Genomic DNA, 18,854 nt, shown 5'->3' with positions numbered 1-18,854 from the left:
CTATCATCCTAAGAGGCGCCGTGACCTCCCCAATCAACCCAGATCCTAAAGGACGGCTATCTAGGGCGTGAACGGGGAAAGGCTTGTCTACTGGAAGGAGAGGAATCCCTAACTTATTACAGAACTGGCGATCTACAAAGTTCCCAGCTGCGCCTGAATCTACTAGCGCCTTATGCTGGGACCGAGGTGCAACCTGTGGGAAACAAACAGGCAAGGTTAAGTGAACGACAGAAAGCTCTGGGTAAGTAGGGCGCCTACTCACCTGGGAGGACTCCCCAATGCGTGGCCTGTCTTCTCCTCCACCGGGGAACCTTCCCCAACACCTGGCCGCGGTGTGCCCTCCACGGCCGCAGTTAGTGCAGGGAAAGGCCCCCCTCGGGTTCCGGTGCCTTCGCTCTCTAGCGCCAGCACCCCCGAGCTCCATAGGGCTTGGCTCGGAGGTGCTGGAGGGTGAAACGAACGAACCCCCTCCGGGACGTCCACGGGTAGCGAGCAGGGTGTCCAGCCGGATGGCCATGTCGACAAGTTGGTCGAATGTCAACGATGTGTCCCTGCACGCTAACTCTCTCTGGACGTCCTCCCGGAGGCTACAACGGAAGTGGTCTATTAAGGCCCGCTCGTTCCACCCTGCATCTGCCGCTAGGGTCCGAAACTCCAGAGAAAAGTCCTGGGCGCTCCTCATCCCCTGTCGGAGGTAGAACAGACGCTCCCCGCCGCCTTTCCCTTCGGGGAGGATGGTCAAACACGGCACGGAAGCGGCGGGAGAATTCCACATAGGTGGTAGTAGCGGCGTCCATTCTCCTCCATTCGGCGTTGGCCCACTCCAACGCCTTGCCGGACAGACAGGAGATGAGGGCGGAGACGCTCTCGTGTCCCGAGGGCGCCGGGTGTGCGGTGGCGAGGTAGAGTTCCACTTGGAGCAGGAACCCTTGACACCCCGCAGCGGAGCCGTCGTACGCCCTCGGGAGCGAGAGCCTAATTCCTCTGGGTTCCGGAAGTTCGACAGGAGGTTCGACCGATGGGGCTGGTCCGGTAGGTGGAGTCGTGGGTACTCCGCTGGTTTCCCATCGGTGGAGAGTGTTCATCACCTCTCCCAGTGCATGACAGACCTGGTTGATACGGTCCTCCTGTCCACGAAGGCGGTCCTCCACATTGGCTGTTGGCGTCGGTGATCCTGCTGATTCCATGGGAGGTGAGTGATTCTGTCACAAGGGCTGAGTGTGTATGTGGTGGAGGAATCAAACGCAGGCACACGAAGTCTTGGTCAACAGTCCAATATATATATTGTAAGGTAATCCAAAACAGGAAAATAAAGTCCAGCCTCAAACCAGGGGCAAGGAACAACAATCAACGCACAAACAAACCCGTGCGTAAAAGAGGGAAAAATGCGCACACAGTGCGGAAACGAAAAACACACGCACAAGCACAAAATCCCAAACAAGAAACGAAACACAGCAGACAGGAAAATAATCACTCACAACACCTGACCCCAAACACAGAAACTAAATAGGCACATAATCAAACACTAACAAGGGTCAGGTGTACAAACAGACAAAACCAAACAAACACGAAACATCGAACGGTGGCAGCTAGTACTCCGGAGACGACGACCGCCGAAACCTGCCCGAACAAGGAGGGGCAGCCTCGGCCGAAACCGTGACATGGTGTCTCTCTTTATGTAGTGTTGTGGTGTCTCTCTTTATGTAGTGTTGTGGTGTCTCTCTTTATGTAGTGTTGTGGTGTCTCTCTTTATGTAGTGTTGTGGTGTCTCTCTTTATGTAGTGTTGTGGCGTCTCTCTTTATGTAGTGTTGTGGTGTCTCTCTATGTAGTGTTGTGGTGTCTCTCTTTATGTAGTGTTGTGGTGTCTCTCTTTATGTAGTGTTTTGGTGTCTCTCTTTATGTAGTGTTTTGGTGTCTCTCTTTATGTAGTGTTGTGGTGTCTCTCTTTATGTAGTGTTGTGGCGTCTCTCTTTATGTAGTGTTGTGGTGTCTCTCTTTATGTAGTGTTGTGGTGTCTCTCTTTATGTAGTGTTGTGGCGTCTCTCTTTATGTAGTGTTTTGGTGTCTCTCTTGTCGTGATGTGTGTTTTGTCCTATATATAGGACGTCCCCGCAGGAGGCCTTTTGCCTTTTGGTAGGCCGTCATTGTAAATAATAATTTGTTCTTAACTGACTTGTCTAGTTAAATAATGGTTCAATAAAAAACAATATTGAAATCGCTCTTTGCTGAAGCTACAGTTCCTTCAGAAAGTATTCATACCCCTTGACTTATTCCACATGTTGTTACAGCCTGAATTCAAAATAGTTTAAATATACACACAATACCCCATAAGGACAAAGTCAAAACATGTTTTTAGAAATCTTAGAAATATCTCATTTTCACACCCCTGAGTCAATGCATGTAAGAATGACCTTTGACAGTGATTACAGCTGTGCGTCTTTCTGGGTAAGTCTCTAAGAGCTTTGCACACCTGGATTGTACAATATTTTTGCCCATTATTCTTCAAGCTCTGTCAAGTTGGTTGTTGATCATTGCTAGACAGCCATTTTCAGGTCTTGCCATAGATTGTCAAGCAGATTTAAGTCAAAACTGTAACTCGGCCACTCAGGAACATTCACTGTCTTCTTGGTAGCAACTCCAGTGTAGCAACTCCAGTGTGTTTTAGGTTATTGTCCTGCTGAAAGGTGAATTCATCTCCCAGTGTCTGGTGGAGAGCAAACTGAACCAGGTTTTCCTCTAGGATTTTGCCTGTGCTTAGCTCCATTCCGTTTCTTACTTATCCTGAAAAACTCCCCAGTTCTTAATGATTACAAGCATACCCATAACATGATGCAACCACCACTATGCTTTAAAATATGAAGAGTGGTACTCAGTAATGTGTTGTATTGGATTTGCCCCAAACATAACACTGTATTCAGAACAAAAAGTTAATTGCTTTGCCACATTTTACTTCAGTGCTAGGATGCATGTTTTTAAATATTTTTATTCTGTACAGGCTTCCTTCTTTTCACTCTGTCATTTAGGTTAGTGTTGTGGGGTAACTACAATGTTGTTGATCCATCCTCAGTTTTCTCCTATCACAGCCATTAAACTCTCTAACTGTTTTAAAGTCACCATTGGCCTCATGGTGAAATCCCTGAGCAGTTTCCTTCCTCTCTGGCAACTGAGTTAGGAAGGACGCCTGTATCTTTGTAGTGACTGGGTGTATACACCATCCAAAGTGTAATTAATAACTTCACCATGCTCTAAGGGATATTCAATGTCTGCTTTTTAAAAATATTTAACCATCTACCAGTAGGGGCCTTTCTTTGCGAGGCATTGGAAAACCTCCCTGGTCTTTGTGGTTGAATCTGTGTTTGAAATTCACTGCTCGACTGAAGTACCTTACAGATAATTGTATGTGTAGAGATGAGGTAGTCATTCAAAAATCATGTTAAACACTATTATTGCACACAGAGTGAGTACATGCAACTTATTATGTGACTTGGTAAGCACATTTATACTCCTGAACTTATTTAGGCTTGTCATAACAAAGGGGTTGAATACTTATTGACTCAAGACATTTCAGCTTTCCATTTTTTATTAATTTGTAAAAATGTATAAAAACATAATTCCACTTTGACATTATGTGTGTAGGCCAGTGACCAAAAAATCAACATTTCATCCATTTTAAATTCAGTCTGTAACACAACAAAATGTGGAAAAAGTCAAGGGGTGTGAATCCTTTCTGAAGGCGCTGTATATTTGAAAATGGTAAAATAGTGTTTGACCCAGAATGTCCTCTTATGTCCCTGTTCAGCTGGTTTCTATAGGAATGGCCAGCTACCAGAGCTGCCTGACTGTAAGACCTGGGTCGACAACGACTTCTGGGAGATCAAGAGATCCAACAACGCCATTATAGACGAGGCCTACAAACAGTTCAATGGTGAGAATTAATCCATATTATGTTGTTATAAAATGTTATATATACCTTTTCATACTTAACATTCATATGCACTCACTACTGTAAGTCGCTCTGGATAAGAGTGTCTGCTAAATGACTCACTACTGTAAGTCGCTCTGGATAAGAGTGTCTGCTAAATGAATCAAATGTAAATGTTTAAAGGGATACTTCAGGATTATGGCAATGAGGCCATTTACTTCTCCAGAGTCAGATGAACCGGTGGATACCATTTGAGGTAGTTTCCAGAGTCAGATGAACCGGTGGATACCATTTGAGGTAGTTTCCAGAGTCAGATGAACTGGTGGACACCATTTGAGGTAGTTTCCAGAGTCAGATGAACCGGTGGACACCATTTTAATGTCTCTGTGTCCAGTATGAAGGAAGTTACAGGTAGGTTCGCGAGCCAATGCTAGAAACTTCCTTCATACTGGACACAGAGACATTAAAATGGTGTCCACCAGTTCATCTGACTCTGGAGAAGTAAAGGGCCTCATTGCCAATATCCCAAAGTATCCCTTTAAATGGACTGTATGTGGAACTAATACAATACTGTTAGTTTGACTAGCTTCCAGTCTTCCTAATGCCCGATTTAGGGTTTGACGATCTTGGAGGAAATGTAACTAACCACTGATTCTGGTCTCCCTACAGACGTCCTTCATGAATGCAGACTGCTGAACAACAGAGCAGCACATGTCATCTCACAGACAGAGAGATCTCTGAGCCTCAAGAACCAGCCAAAGCAGTACACTGTTTAAATGTGCACCAAAGCAGTACTCTGATTAAAATGCAGTTTAAAACAGGCAACATTGATTGTGAAGTGTGTTTGTGATATGTGTTACTTACATGAAACTATGTCATGGCTTCATGTATAGTTGTGTTTGTTTAAATGATGTTGTTTTATGGTTCGAATCCAGCGGCCGCGACCGGGAGACCCATGGGGCGGCGCACAATTGGCCCAGCGTCGTCCAGGGTAGGGGAGGGAATGGCCGGCAGGGATGTAGCTCAGTTGGTAGAGCATGGCGTTTGCAATGCCAGGGTTGTGGGTTCGATTCCCACGGGGGGTCAGTATGAAAAATAAAAAAATAATGGATGCACTCACTAACTGTAAGTCGCTCTGTTAAGAGCGTCTGTTAAATGACTAAAATGTAAATGTATATCTGAATGCTTGACCCAGTGCCAGAACCTTGACATGCTCAGCGTGACGTTGCAGACAGACAGTGCTGCATAGTAAGACCTTAGAGAATACTTAACTACCCCTGAGTAAAGCCTCCTACCCCTAGAGTCTAGTCTAGTGTAGCCTATGTAAAGCCTCCTACCCCTAGAGTCTAGTCTAGTGTAGCCTCCTACCCCTAGAGTCTAGTCTAGTGTAGCCTATGTAAAGCCTCCTACCCCTAGAGTCTAGTCTAGTGTAGCCTATGTAAAGCCTCCTACCCCATAGAGTCTAGTCTAGTGTAGCCTATGTAAAGCCTCCTACCCCTAGAGTCTAGTCTAGTGTAGCCTATGTAAAGCCTCCTACCCCTAGAGTCTAGTCTAGTGTAGCCTATGTAAAGCCTCCTACCCCTAGAGTCTAGTCTAGTGTAGCCTCCTACCCCTAGAGTCTAGTCTAGTGTAGCCTATGTAAAGCCTCCTACCCCTAGAGTCTAGTCTAGTGTAGCCTATGTAAAGCCTCCCTACCCCATAGAGTCTAGTCTAGTGTAGCCTATGTAAAGCCTCCTACCCCTAGAGTCTAGTCTAGTGTAGCCTCCTACCCCTAGAGTCTAGTCTAGTGTAGCCTATGTAAAGCCTCCTACCCCTAGAGTCTAGTCTAGTGTAGCCTATGTAAAGCCTCCTACCCCCTAGAGTCTAGTCTAGTGTAGCCTATGTAAAGCCTCCTACCCCTAGAGTCTAGTCTAGTGTAGCCTCCTACCCCTAGAGTCTAGTCTAGTGTAGCCTATGTAAAGCCTCCTACCCCTAGAGTCTAGTCTAGTGTAGCCTATGTAAAGCCTCCTACCCCTAGTCTAGTGTAGCCTATGTAAAGCCTCCTACCCCCTAGAGTCTAGTCTAGTGTAGCCTATGTAAAGCCTCCTACCCCTAGAGTCTAGTCTAGTGTAGCCTATGTAAAGCCTCCTACCCCTAGAGTCTAGTCTAGTGTAGCCTATGTAAAGCCTCCTACCCCTAGTCTAGTGTAGCCTATGTAAAGCCTCCTACCCCCTAGAGTCTAGTCTAGTGTAGCCTATGTAAAGCCTCCTACCCCTAGAGTCTAGTCTAGTGTAGCCTATGTAAAGCCTCCTACCCCTAGTCTAGTGTAGCCTATGTAAAGCCTCCTACCCCTAGAGTCTAGTCTAGTGTAGCCTATGTAAAGCCTCCTACCCCTAGAGTCTAGTCTAGTGTAGCCTATGTAAAGCCTCCTACCCCTAGAGTCTAGTCTAGTGTAGCCTATGTAAAGCCTCCTACCCCTAGAGTCTAGTCTAGTGTAGCCTCCTACCCCTAGAGTCTAGTCTAGTGTAGCCTATGTAAAGCCTCCTACCCCTAGAGTCTAGTCTAGTGTAGCCTATGTAAAGCCTCCTACCCCCTAGAGTCTAGTCTAGTGTAGCCTATGTAAAGCCTCCTACCCCCTAGAGCAGTCCTTCTCAAATAGTGGGGCGTGCCCCCCTGGGGGGGCTCGGTGCGATGCCAGGGGGGGCGCGTGTGACCCCGGGAAACATGCTTTTTTTTGCCGCAGGGAGTAGGTTTTTTTTTGCACCGAACAAGAGCACACAGCACAGAGCAGGAGATATGAAGTGCAGATAACAAACCCTTAAGAGACACCATGGAAACATATCTAACAGGGATGAAAAGAAAGGCGGAGAGAGACGGAGATAATGAGACAAACGTAAGTCTCCCGAAAGCTAAGACAAGGAAAGATGACGAAGCGTATGTAGCGCTTGGCTTCACTGTGACTACGGTGGGAGACGAGGAAAGACCGGTATGTTTACTGTGTCTAAAAATGTTGGCAGCGGACAGCATGAAGCCAAATAAATTAAGGCGTCACTTAAAGACATTACACCCCAATCACGCTGATAAGCCGCTTGAGTTTTTTCAGCGAAAACGTGCCGAATATTGCCAACAATTGTCCCGCTTTGTGAATGCTACTTCAGTAAACCAGCGAGCACTGTTAGCATCATATAAGGTGGCGTACCAAATTGCTCAGTGCAAAAAATAACACTCCATAGCAGAGGAGCTGACTGCCTGCAGCATTAGACATGGTCTCTGTCATGCTGGATGACGCAAGTGCTGCAAAAATAAAAACTATCCCTCTGTCCAATGACACTGTCGCCAGACGTATAAATGACATTGCTAACGATCTTAAAGAACAGCTGGTAGATAAACTCAAAGACAAACGTTTTGCCTTACAGTTCGATGAAGCAACTGACAGCAACAAAGACTGTTTGTTTATCGCTTATGTACGTTTTGACATGACAAACTCAATGTGTGAGGATCTACTTTTTTGTTAATATGTCAGAGACAGAGCCACAGCTGAAGAGCTATTCAAAATGCTGGACTGCTTCCTGACTGAGAATGGGCTAAAGTGGGAGAACTGCATTGGTGTTTGCAGTGATGGTGCACAGACCATGGCAGGGATGAGAAAAGGACTTTGGGCACTCATCAAGAAGGCCTCACCTAATGCTGAGTGGACACACTGTGTTATACACAGAGAAGCACTGGCATCAAGGCACCTTTCCTCTGAATTAAGTGAGGTTATGACTGACATTGTAGGTGTAGTCAAAGACCAGACCACTAAAAACAAGAGTCTTCTCTGCTATCTGTGAGGAGATGGGAGCTGAACATCAAGCTGTGCTGTTTCACAGTGAAGCAAGGTGGCTGTCACGAGGAAAAGTCTTGTCCCGAGTTTTTGAGCTCAGAGAGCAGATAAGAATGTTTTCGGAGCAAGAGCACAAGTATGACCTCGCAGAAAAATTTAGTGATGAGAACTTCCTGGCAAAACTGGCCTACCTGAGTGACATATTTGGAAAGCTAAATGAACTAAATCTACAGCTTCAAGGGAAAGATAAACACCTCCCTCAGGTCACAGACAAGATCAGCTCTTTCACTCGAAAGCTTGCAATGTGGGGCAGGCGACTTGATGAAGGAAATACTGATTGATTTGAGAACCTGCATGAATTTGTTGACACTACTGACTATGATGCCACCTCAGTGATTCCATATATTAAGGAGCATATTTCATCACTGATGGGATTCTTTAAAAAGTACTTCCCTGAAAACAGTTCCCAATATGACTGGGTGAGAGATCCTTTCAATGCACCAGCTCCAACTGGTTTCAGCTCTGCAGAGGAGGACCAGTTTATTGATATGACGTCTGACTCCACATTGAGACTGAGGTTCACATCACAGACACTGAGTGAATTCTGGCTGAGTGTAGAGAGGCAGTATCCACTCTTAGGGCAGAGGGCCATGGGCATTCTTCTTCCTTTTGCAACATCTTATCTTTGTGAGACTGGCTTCTCTGCTGTTGCTGCACTGAAGACCAAGTACAGGTCCCAGCTAAACATTGAGCAGGAGCTGAGAGTTGCAGTATCATGCTTCAAACCCTGTTTCGAAAAGTTGTGCACTGCAAAACGTGCTCATTGTAGCCATTAATCCTGACTTCCTCATTAAGTATTTTCTGTTACAGACTAAAAAACAATGTTAATAAAGTTATTCTTTGTTGTAAGTTGATCTATATTTCTTTCTTTATTCTTCTTATTTCTTTCTTTATTCTGTTTTCTTTAATGTTAATAAGGATACAATGTTATGCAGAGGTGTACCGGTACTTATAACAATTTTATAGACAAATGATACTATTTACAGTCGCGGCGGAAAGTTTGGGGGGGGCGAAATGTTTACTTCTTCCTAGGGGGGGCGTAACATAAAATAATTGAGAAGCACTGCCCTAGAGTCTAGTCTAGTGTAGCCTATGTAAAGCCTCCTACCCCATAGAGTCTAGTCTAGTGTAGCCTATGTAAAGCCTCCTACCCCTAGAGTCTAGTCTAGTGTAGCCTATGTAAAGCCTCCTACCCCTAGAGTCTAGTCTAGTGTAGCCTATGTAAAGCCTCCTACCCCTAGAGTCTAGTCTAGTGTAGCCTATGTAAAGCCTCCTACCCCCTAGAGTCTAGTCTAGTGTAGCCTATGTAAAGCCTCCTACCCCTAGAGTCTAGTCTAGTGTAGCCTATGTAAAGCCTCCTACCCCCTAGAGTCTAGTCTAGTGTAGCCTCCTACCCCTAGAGTCTAGTCTAGTGTAGCCTATGTAAAGCCTCCTACCCCTAGAGTCTAGTCTAGTGTAGCCTCCTACCCCCTAGAGTCTAGTCTAGTGTAGCCTCCTACCCCTAGAGTCTAGTCTAGTGTAGCCTATGTAAAGCCTCCTACCCCTAGAGTCTAGTCTAGTGTAGCCTCCTACCCCTAGAGTCTAGTCTAGTGTAGCCTATGTAAAGCCTCCTACCCCTAGAGTCTAGTCTAGTGTAGCCTCCTACCCCTAGAGTCTAGTCTAGTGTAGCCTATGTAAAGCCTCCTACCCCTAGAGTCTAGTCTAGTGTAGCCTCCTACCCCTAGAGTCTAGTCTAGTGTAGCCTATGTAAAGCCTCCTACCCCTAGAGTCTAGTCTAGTGTAGCCTCCTACCCCTAGAGTCTAGTCTAGTGTAGCCTATGTAAAGCCTCCTACCCCTAGAGTCTAGTCTAGTGTAGCCTCCTACCCCTAGAGTCTAGTCTAGTGTAGCCTATGTAAAGCCTCCTACCCCTAGAGTCTAGTCTAGTGTAGCCTCCTACCCCTAGAGTCTAGTCTAGTGTAGCCTATGTAAAGCCTCCTACCCCTAGAGTCTAGTCTAGTGTAGCCTATGTAAAGCCTCCTACCCCCTAGAGTGTCTTCTAGTGTAGCCTCCTACCCCTAGAGTCTAGTCTAGTGTAGCCTATGTAAAGCCTCCTACCCCTAGAGTCTAGTCTAGTGTAGCCTATGTAAAGCCTCCTACCCCCTAGAGTGTCTTCTAGTGTAGCCTATGTAAAGCCTCCTACCCCCTAGAGTGTCTTCTAGTGTAGCCTTCTACAGACTTCTACCCACAAAGACTACAAAGGGAAGCACAGCCGCGAGCTGCCCAGTGACACAAGCCTACCAGACGAGCTAAACCACTTCTATGCTCGCTTCGAGGCAAGCAACACTGAAGCATGCATGAGAGCACCAGCTGTTCCGGACGACTATGTGATCACGCTCTCCGTAGCCGATGTGAGTAAGACTTTTAAGCAAGTCAACATTCACAAGGCCGCTGGGCCAGACGGATTACCAGGGCGTGTACTCCGAGCATGTGCTGACCAACTGGCAAGTGTCTTCACTGACATTTTCAACATGTCCCTGACCGAGTCTGTAATACCAACATGTTTCAAGCAGACCACCATAGTCCCCGTGCCCAAGAACTCTAAGATAACCTGCCTAAATGACTACCGACCCGTAGCACTGACGTCTGTAGCCATGAAGTGCTTTGAAAGACTGGTCATGGCTCACATCAACAGCATAATCCCAGAAACCCTAGACCCACTCCAATTTGCATACCGCCCCAACAGATCCACAGATGATGCAATCTCTATCGCACTCCACACTGCCCTTTCCCACCTGGACAAGAGGAACACCTACGTGAGAATGCTATTCATTGACTACAGCTCAGCATTCAACACCATAGTGCCCTCTAAGCTCATCACTAAGCTAAGGATCCTGGGACTAAACACCTCCCTCTGCAACTGGATCCTGGACTTCCTGACGGGCCGCCCCAGGTGGTAAGGGTAGGTAACAACACATCTGCCACACTGATCCTCAACACGGGGGCCCCTCAGGGGTGCGTGCTCAGTCCCCTCCTGTACTCTCTGTTCACCCATGACTGCATGGCCAGGCACGACTCCAACACCATCATTAAGTTTGCCGACGACACAACAGTGGTAGGCCTGATCACCGACAACGATGAGACAGCCTATAGGGAGGAGGTCAGAGATCTGGCCGTGTGGTGCCAGGACAACAACCTCTCCCTCAACGTGACCAAGACAAAGGAGATGATTGTGGACTACAGGAAAAAAAAAGAGGACTGAGCACGCCCCCATTCTCATCGACGGGGCTGTAGTGGAACAGGTTGAGAGCTTCAAGTTCCTTGGTGTCCACATCACCAACGAACTATCATGGTCCAAGCACACCAAGACAGTCGTGAAGAGGGCACGACAAAGCCTATTCCCCCTCAGGAGACTAAAAAGATTTGGCATGGGTCCTCAGATCCTCAAAAATTCTACAGCTGCACCATCGAGAGCATCCTGACTGGTTGCATCACCGCCTGGTATGGCAACTGCTTGGCCTCTGACCGCAAGGCACTACAGAGGGTAGTGCGTACGGCCCAGTACATCACTGGGGCAAAGCTCCCTGCCATCCAAGACCTCTATACCAGGCGGTGTCAGAGGAAGGCCCTCAAAATTGTCAAAGACTCCAGCCACCCTAGTCATAGACTGTTCTCTCTGCTACCGCACGGCAAGCGGTACCGGAGTGCCAAGTCTAGGTCCAAAAGACTTCTCAACAGCTTCTACCCACAAGCCATAAGACTCCTGAACAGCTAATCATGGCTACCCGGACTATTTGCACTGCCCCCCACCCCATCCTTTTTACGCTGCTGCTACTCTGTTAAGTATTTATGCATAGTCACTTTAACTCTACCCACATGTACATATTACCTCAACTACCTCAACTAGCCGGTGCCCCCGCACATTGACTCTGCACCGGTACCCCCCTGTATATATAGCCTCCCTACTGTCACTTTATTTTACTTCTGCTCTTTGTTTTTCTCAACACTTTTTTTGTTGTTGTTTTATTCTTACTTTTTTTGTTTAAAATAAACGCACTGTTGGTTAAGGGCTGTAAGTAAGCATTTCACTGTAATGTCTGCACTTGTTGTATTCGGCGCATGTGACCAATAAAATTTGATTTGATTTGATTTGATTTGACTATAGACTTCTACCCACTGAGAGATATGTTGCCTACAGGCTCCAGATCCAACCAACTCTGTGGGTTCAGACCCATTGTCTTACGTCAGATAGCGTGACGATTCCGCCTATCGTCTGTTGAGGGACGAGCGTTGCGTAGGAGTGACGCCACCTGAAGTAAGACAATGGATCCATACTGACACCACTCAGGTGGCACTAGGTGCTAACTGAGCTCTCTATGCCCAGTGCTGTGCGTTGGTGATGCTGAGCTCTCTATGCCCAGTGCTGTGCGTTGGTGATGCTGAGCCATCCTTCTATTACAACTTACTGCGCTCTCTATGCCCAGTGCGGTGCGTTGGTGATGCTGAGCTCTCTATGCCCAGTGCGGTGCGTTGGTGATGCTGAGCTCTCTATGCCCAGTGCGGTCCGTTGGTGATGCTGAGCTCTCTATGCCCAGTGCGGTGCGTTGGTGATGCTGAGCTCTCTATGCCCAGTGCGTTGGTGATGCTGAGCTCTCTATGCCCAGTGCGATGCGGTGGTGATGCTGAGCCATCCTGCTATTACAACTTAGTCAGTTATTACTGGAGCATTGGGACATGTTGTAAACCTAGCGACATTATCAAAGCTTTTCCATATTGCACTGCTTATTGATCATTGATGGGGAAGGGTTTGTCACATGTTCTATTATGCTGACACTGGGAGTGCTGCTTATGTAATGAATTAAGTCTGCACAGCTTGGTTTGATTGAGTTGTTTCTACTAGTTTTGATACCATTAATAAGGCCAACACCGACAGTACATGGAAAATACTAACTATATCTGGCATTAAAATGACTAATAAAATGGCGGAACTGCTGGTTTTGTTCCAGACCTTTTATTTCTGCCGTTTTTTGGTTGTTGGGGATAGATTCACAGGGCAGCTGCTCACACAAACACACACACAGCTACCACCTGCTTATTAACTAGCTCAGTTGGCCCTGTTGTGGTGAATACTAGTTTTTTTCAATTCTCATACCAATGTTACTTTTTTTCAACACATATACTGTTTGAGATAATTGTCATTATTTAATAATCTTCAATGGCATGTACAGTATAATGTATGATTAAGGGCAGTGTGTGTATTAAATGCATTGACAGCAGTTGAATAGGCCTTGATGCCGATAATGTGGTCGGAGGCTCCATATGGTGCGGAGCTCTGTACTGCACTGCCGCGCGCCTCCCGGAGGGCTCCGCATTGACGTGGTTGGTTGACGGTAGGTGGGGGCGGGAGGTCCTGTATAAACACAAACTCACTTCCTTGCCAACTTCCTTCACAACAGCTCTGTGCTGCTCCACGAAGCGCAAAAAGTATGAATGCCCTGACTTCTGCAGAGGCCATATCACCGTAAATGCTGCACGGCCAATGCAGACGTCGGGTTGACGGTGCAGCGATGTCCTCACATGTCCCAGGTTGCCAGATTGGAGAGCATTCTTGAGTTGGGTTCTAGCTGGACACTGAACTGAAAGAAAGTGATTGGAATGAGATGGGATACATTAGATACAATAGAACAATACAACAGTCCATCATTATTAGCTACATTAAATAAATAATACATATTGCATTGCATTACAATGTATCCTTATTGTAAACCAATATGTCATTTCAAAAACATTATTCTGGAAAATATTTTCCATGTTTTATCCAGACTATCATGTGGTCAATGAAGCATCCTTTGGTTGTGATGGCTTATATTTTACATTTTAGTTATTTAGCAGACGCTCTTATCCAGAGCGATTTACAATTAGTGAGTGCATACATTTTTTTTTTTCATACTGGCCCCCCGTGGGAATCGAACCCACAACCCTGGCGTTGCAAACGCCATGCTCTACCAACTGAGCTACATCCCTGCCGGCCATTCCCTCCCCTACCCTGGACGATGCTGGGCCAATTGTGCGCCGCCCCATGGGTCTCCCGGTCGCGGCCGGCGACGGACTCAACTGTTGACAAGCGCCGCTGACTATTTTGGCTATTGCGTCTCAAAAAGGACAAACGATACTATTGCCGCATTTTCTTGTTTTTCTAGGAGAACCGAAGAAGTGTTCTCGCATTCTCCCTTTACGCCGAAACCACACAGAGAGACGCAGTCAACGGCGTCAAAATGTGGTGCGAGTAGAGAGCGTCAATTCCCATACACTGCGTAGCGTATGCCAACGTATTGTCACGAGAATCCATAATAAACAGTTGTATTTGTTATGTTCGCTATGTTGCCCTTGTGAATGATTGTTGTGCGTTCCTTTTGACTCACCTTATAGCCTATGTCCTACGGAGCCACCGTACCTGCCTCCTGTTATGTTGGCTCAGGAACACCATGAGGAGAGCTGTAGCGAATAAGCCTACAACCCCAGCGGTTTATAAAGTCTCCTTCTTTCTACAACAGTATTCTCTCTTGAACGGAGGTCCTCGAGTTTTTCTGATTACACTGATAAAATCACCAATGTCTCTATTAAATTCGTTTCTTATATTTCTTTGTGCGTTGATTGGGGGAGAGCAGCTTGCAATCAACAGAAACGGTTGCTCTGAAACAGTCTCAAAAGAGAAGTGGATAATGAAAATAGAAGTGTCAGGGAAGAATGGACAGAGTAATAGGCGTTCTTACCATATTTCTCCAATGTCAAACCAGGGTGTCTTGTTTGCAACGAAACGGTTGCCATTTTTGCTAATAATTAAATATTAGACATCCTTATGAATCTAAGCATGGCACTTTCAAAAGGTACCTTTCCACCCAGACAGAGACTCGACCTCACGCAGAAAAAGTTAAGCTTCAACTGCTGGCTACTCGTCGGTTTCTTATCCCAAACAACAGAAGTGCTTCCCTGGATTTAAACATCTTCTCTTTCCAGAAAGCGAAAAGCTCAATTAATAGAGACAGAATAGCAAAGTAAAATTGTTTGTCTCCTCAAATGGAGGGCCGCAGCTCAGCTTCAGAATGTCATCGAGACGAATCAATATATCCCCATATGGATCAGTCATGTCTTTTGTGGGCATGTTAAAGCTTGTTTCTAGCATAAGGCATCACGGAGTTAAACATTGTTATAGAACCCTTTATATTATCTATACTGACACATCTATGGATAGCATAATAGGGTCTGTCAAACAGGCAGGGAATAGGAAGAAATAGGCTCCAAAAAAGCCCAATTGTTGTTGTAATAGATCAGCTTTAATATTGCAGATAGAATGTAACTTCCATTGTTGTTAGTGAAGTGGAATAAAAATGAAGACAATTGTTGAAATGAATTACGTTCAGCACCATTTGCTGTCCACCTCTGTTTGATTACGCCTCCGTCGCTGTAAAGCTGATGTCTGCTTGCTGGCCTTTTTAGTTGACTTTCTCTTGCACTCTCTCTCTGAGGGGTGACAGCCTCCATCCTAGATGGAGGGGTGCTACAGGACCAAGCCTGGCCTGCTGAGGAGTGATGGACTCCATCCTAGCTGGAGGGGTGTTACAGGACCAAGCCTGGCCTGCTGAGGAGTGATGGACTCCATCCTAGCTGGAGGGGTGCTACAGGGCCTGGCCTGCTGAGGAGTGACGGACTCCATCCTAGCTGGAGGGGTGTTACAGGACCAAGCCTGGCCTGCTGAGGAGTGATGGACTCCATCCTAGATGGAGGGGTGCTACAGACCAAGCCTGGCCTGCTGAGGAGTGATGGACTCCATCCTAGCTGGAGGGGTGCTACAGGACCAAGCCTGGCCTGCTGAGGAGTGATGGACTCCATCCTAGCTGGAGGGGTGTTACAGGACCAAGCCTGGCCTGCTGAGGAGTGATGGACTCCATCCTAGCTGGAGGGGTGCTACAGGACCAAGCCTGGCCTGCTGAGGAGTGATGGACTCCATCCTAGCTGGAGGGGTGTTACAGGACCAAGCCTGGCCTGCTGAGGAGTGATGGACTCCATCCTAGCTGGAGGGGTGCTCTCATCTTATCTACCAACATAGACAGGGCTCTAACTCCTCTAGCTCCACAATGAGACAGGGTGCAGGCCAGGCAGCAGGCTGTTAGCCAGCCCAATGAGACAGGGTGCAGGCCAGGCAGCAGGCTGTTAGCCAGCCCAATGAGACAGGGTGCAGGCCAGGCAGCAGGCTGTTAGCCAGCCCAATGAGACAGGGTGCAGGCCAGGCAGCAGGCTGTTAGCCAGCCCAATGAGACAGGGTGCAGGCCAGGCAGCAGGCTGTTAGCCTCCCCAATGAGACAGGGTGCAGGCCAGGCAGCAGGCTGTTAGCCTCCCCCAATGAGACAGGGTGCAGGCCAGGCAGCAGGCTGTTAGCCAGCCCAATGAGACAGGGTGCAGGCCAGGCAGCAGGCTGTTAGCCTCCCCAATGAGACAGGGTGCAGGCCAGGCAGCAGGCTGTTAGCCAGCCCAATGAGACAGGGTGCAGGCCAGGCAGCAGGCTGTTAGCCAGCCCAATGAGACAGGGTGCAGGCCAGGCAGCAGGCTGTTAGCCTCCCCAATGAGACAGGGTGCAGGCCAGGCAGCAGGCTGTTAGCCTCCCCAATGAGTCAGGGTGCAGGCCAGGCAGCAGGCTGTTAGCCTCCCCAATGAGACAGGGTGCAGGCCAGGCAGCAGGCTGTTAGCCTCCCCAATGAGACAGGGTGCAGGCCAGGCAGCAGGCTGTTAGCCAGCCCAATGAGACAGGGTGCAGGCCAGGCAGCAGGCTGTTAGCCTCCCCAATGAGACAGGGTGCAGGCCAGGCAGCAGGCTGTTAGCCAGCCCAATGAGACAGGGTGCAGGCCAGGCAGCAGGCTGTTAGCCTCCCCAATGAGACAGGGTGCAGGCCAGGCAGCAGGCTGTTAGCCAGCCCAATGAGACAGGGTGCAGGCCAGGCAGCAGGCTGTTAGCCAGCCCAATGAGACAGGGTGCAGGCCAGGCAGCAGGCTGTTAGCCTCCCCAATGAGACAGGGTGCAGGCCAGGCAGCAGGCTGTTAGCCTCCCCAATGAGACAGGGTGCAGGCCAGGCAGCAGGCTGTTAGCCAGCCCAATGAGACAGGGTGCAGGCCAGGCAGCAGGCTGTTAGCCTCCCCAATGAGACAGGGTGCAGGCCAGGCAGCAGGCTGTTAGCCTCCCCAATGAGACAGGGTGCAGGCCAGGCAGCAGGCTGTTAGCCAGCCGGCCAGCTTAGTGGAGTCTGCCACTAGCACAGTCAGTGTAGTCAGCTCAGCTATCCCCCATTGAGACCGTGTCTGTGCCTCGATCTAGGTTGAGCAAAACTAAACATGGCGGTGTTCGCCTTAGCAATCTCACTGGAATAAAGACCTCCTCCATTCATGTCATTATTGAAAGAGATTGTGATATCTCACATCTCAAAATAGGGCTACTTAATGTTAGATCCCTCACTTCCAAGGCAGTTATGGTCAATGAACTAATCACTGATCATAATCTTGATGTGACTGACTGAAACATGGCTCAAGCCTGATGAATTGACTGTGTTAAATGAGGCCTCTCCTCCTGGTTACACTAGTGACCATATCCCCCCTGCATCCCGCAAAGGCGGAGGTGTTGCTAACATTTATGATAGCAAATGTCAATTTACCCAAAAGAAAAAGACTGCATTTTCGTCTTTTGAGTTTCTAGTCATGAAATCTATGCAGCCTACTCAATCACTTTTTATAGCTACTGTTTACAGGCCTCCTGGGCCATAAACAGAGTTCCTCACTGAGTTCCCTGAATTCCTATCGGACCTTGTAGTCATGGCAGATAATATTCAAATTTTTGGTGACTTTAATATTCACATGGAAAAGTCCACAGACCCACTCCAAAAGGCTTTTGGAGCCATCATCGACTCAGTGGGTTTTGTCCAACATGTCTCTGGACCTACTCATTGCCACAGTCATACCTTGGATCTAGTTTTGTCCCGTGGAATAAATATTGTGGATCTAAATGTTTTTCCTCATAACCCTGGACTATCGGACCACCATCTAATTACGTTTGCAATCGCAACAAATAATCTGCTCAGACCCCAACCAAGGACCTTCAAAAGCCGTGCTATAAATTATCGGACAACCCAAAGATTCCTAGAGGCCCTTCCAGACTCCCTCCACCTCCCCAAGGACGTCGGAGTGCAAACATCAGTTAACGACCTAACTGAGGATCTAAATGTAACCTTGCGAAATACCCTAGATGCAGTCGCACCCCTAAAAACAAAAAAACATTTGACACAAGAAATTAGCTCCCTGGTATCCAGAAAATAACCGAGCCCTGAAGCAAGCTTCCAGAAAATTGGAACGGAAATGGCGCTGAACCAACCTGGAAGTCTTCCTACTAGCTTGGAAAGAAAGTACAGAGCAATATCGAAGAGCCCTCACTGCTGCTCGATCATCCTATTTTTCCAACCTAATTGAGGAGAATAAGAACGATCCAAAATTATTTGATACTGTCGCAAAGCTAACTAAAAAGCAGCATTCATCAAGAGAGGATGCCTTTCATTTCAGCAGTGATGAATTCATGAACTTCTTCGACGAAAAGATAATGATCATTAGAAAGCAAATTACGGACTCCTCTTTGAATCTGCGTATTTCTCCAAAGCTCAGCTGTCCTGAGTCTGCACAAAACTGCCAGGACTTGGGATCAATGGACTCTTGACAGGACTCTTGACACATTCATGAAAATAGTCATGGCCTCTAAACCGTCAAGCTGCATACTGGACCCTATTCCAACTAAACTACTGAAAGAGCTACTTCCTGTGCTTGGCCCTCCTATGTTGAACATAATAAATGGCTCCCTATCCACTGGATGTGAACCAAACTCACTAAAAGTGGCAGTAATAAAGCCTCTCTTGAAAAAGCCAAACCTTGACCCAGAAAATGTAATAGACTATCGGCCTATATCGAATCTCCCATTCCTCTCTTTAGAAAAAGCTGTTATGCAGCAACTCACTGCCTTCCTGAAGACAAATAATGTATATGAAACACTTCAGTCTGGTTTT

At 47.3% G+C, this 18,854-nt stretch overlaps 1 protein-coding gene across 3 annotated transcripts in view; it reads left to right on the top strand.

Moving 5' to 3' along the window:
* lrrc61 (leucine rich repeat containing 61) overlaps positions 1-4,748 on the top strand; it is a 58,636-nt gene extending 53,888 nt beyond the window's left edge. For all 3 annotated transcript variants that reach the window (XM_045212783.1, XM_041869460.2, XM_045212782.1), the window contains 2 exons: positions 3,801-3,926; positions 4,593-4,748. In XM_045212783.1, the coding sequence (XP_045068718.1) occupies positions 3,801-3,926; positions 4,593-4,699 (233 nt within the window). In that variant the 3' untranslated portion in view covers positions 4,700-4,748. The remainder of the gene's footprint in view (positions 1-3,800; positions 3,927-4,592) is intronic.
* Positions 4,749-18,854: the final 14,106 nt, after the last annotated feature.

Source organism: Coregonus clupeaformis, unplaced genomic scaffold (assembly GCF_020615455.1).
Source record: "Coregonus clupeaformis isolate EN_2021a unplaced genomic scaffold, ASM2061545v1 scaf0051, whole genome shotgun sequence".
Lineage (NCBI taxonomy): Eukaryota > Metazoa > Chordata > Actinopteri > Salmoniformes > Salmonidae > Coregonus > Coregonus clupeaformis.
The sequence above is the reverse complement of the archived record's forward strand: the minus strand, read 5'-3'. Positions and strand labels throughout refer to the sequence as shown.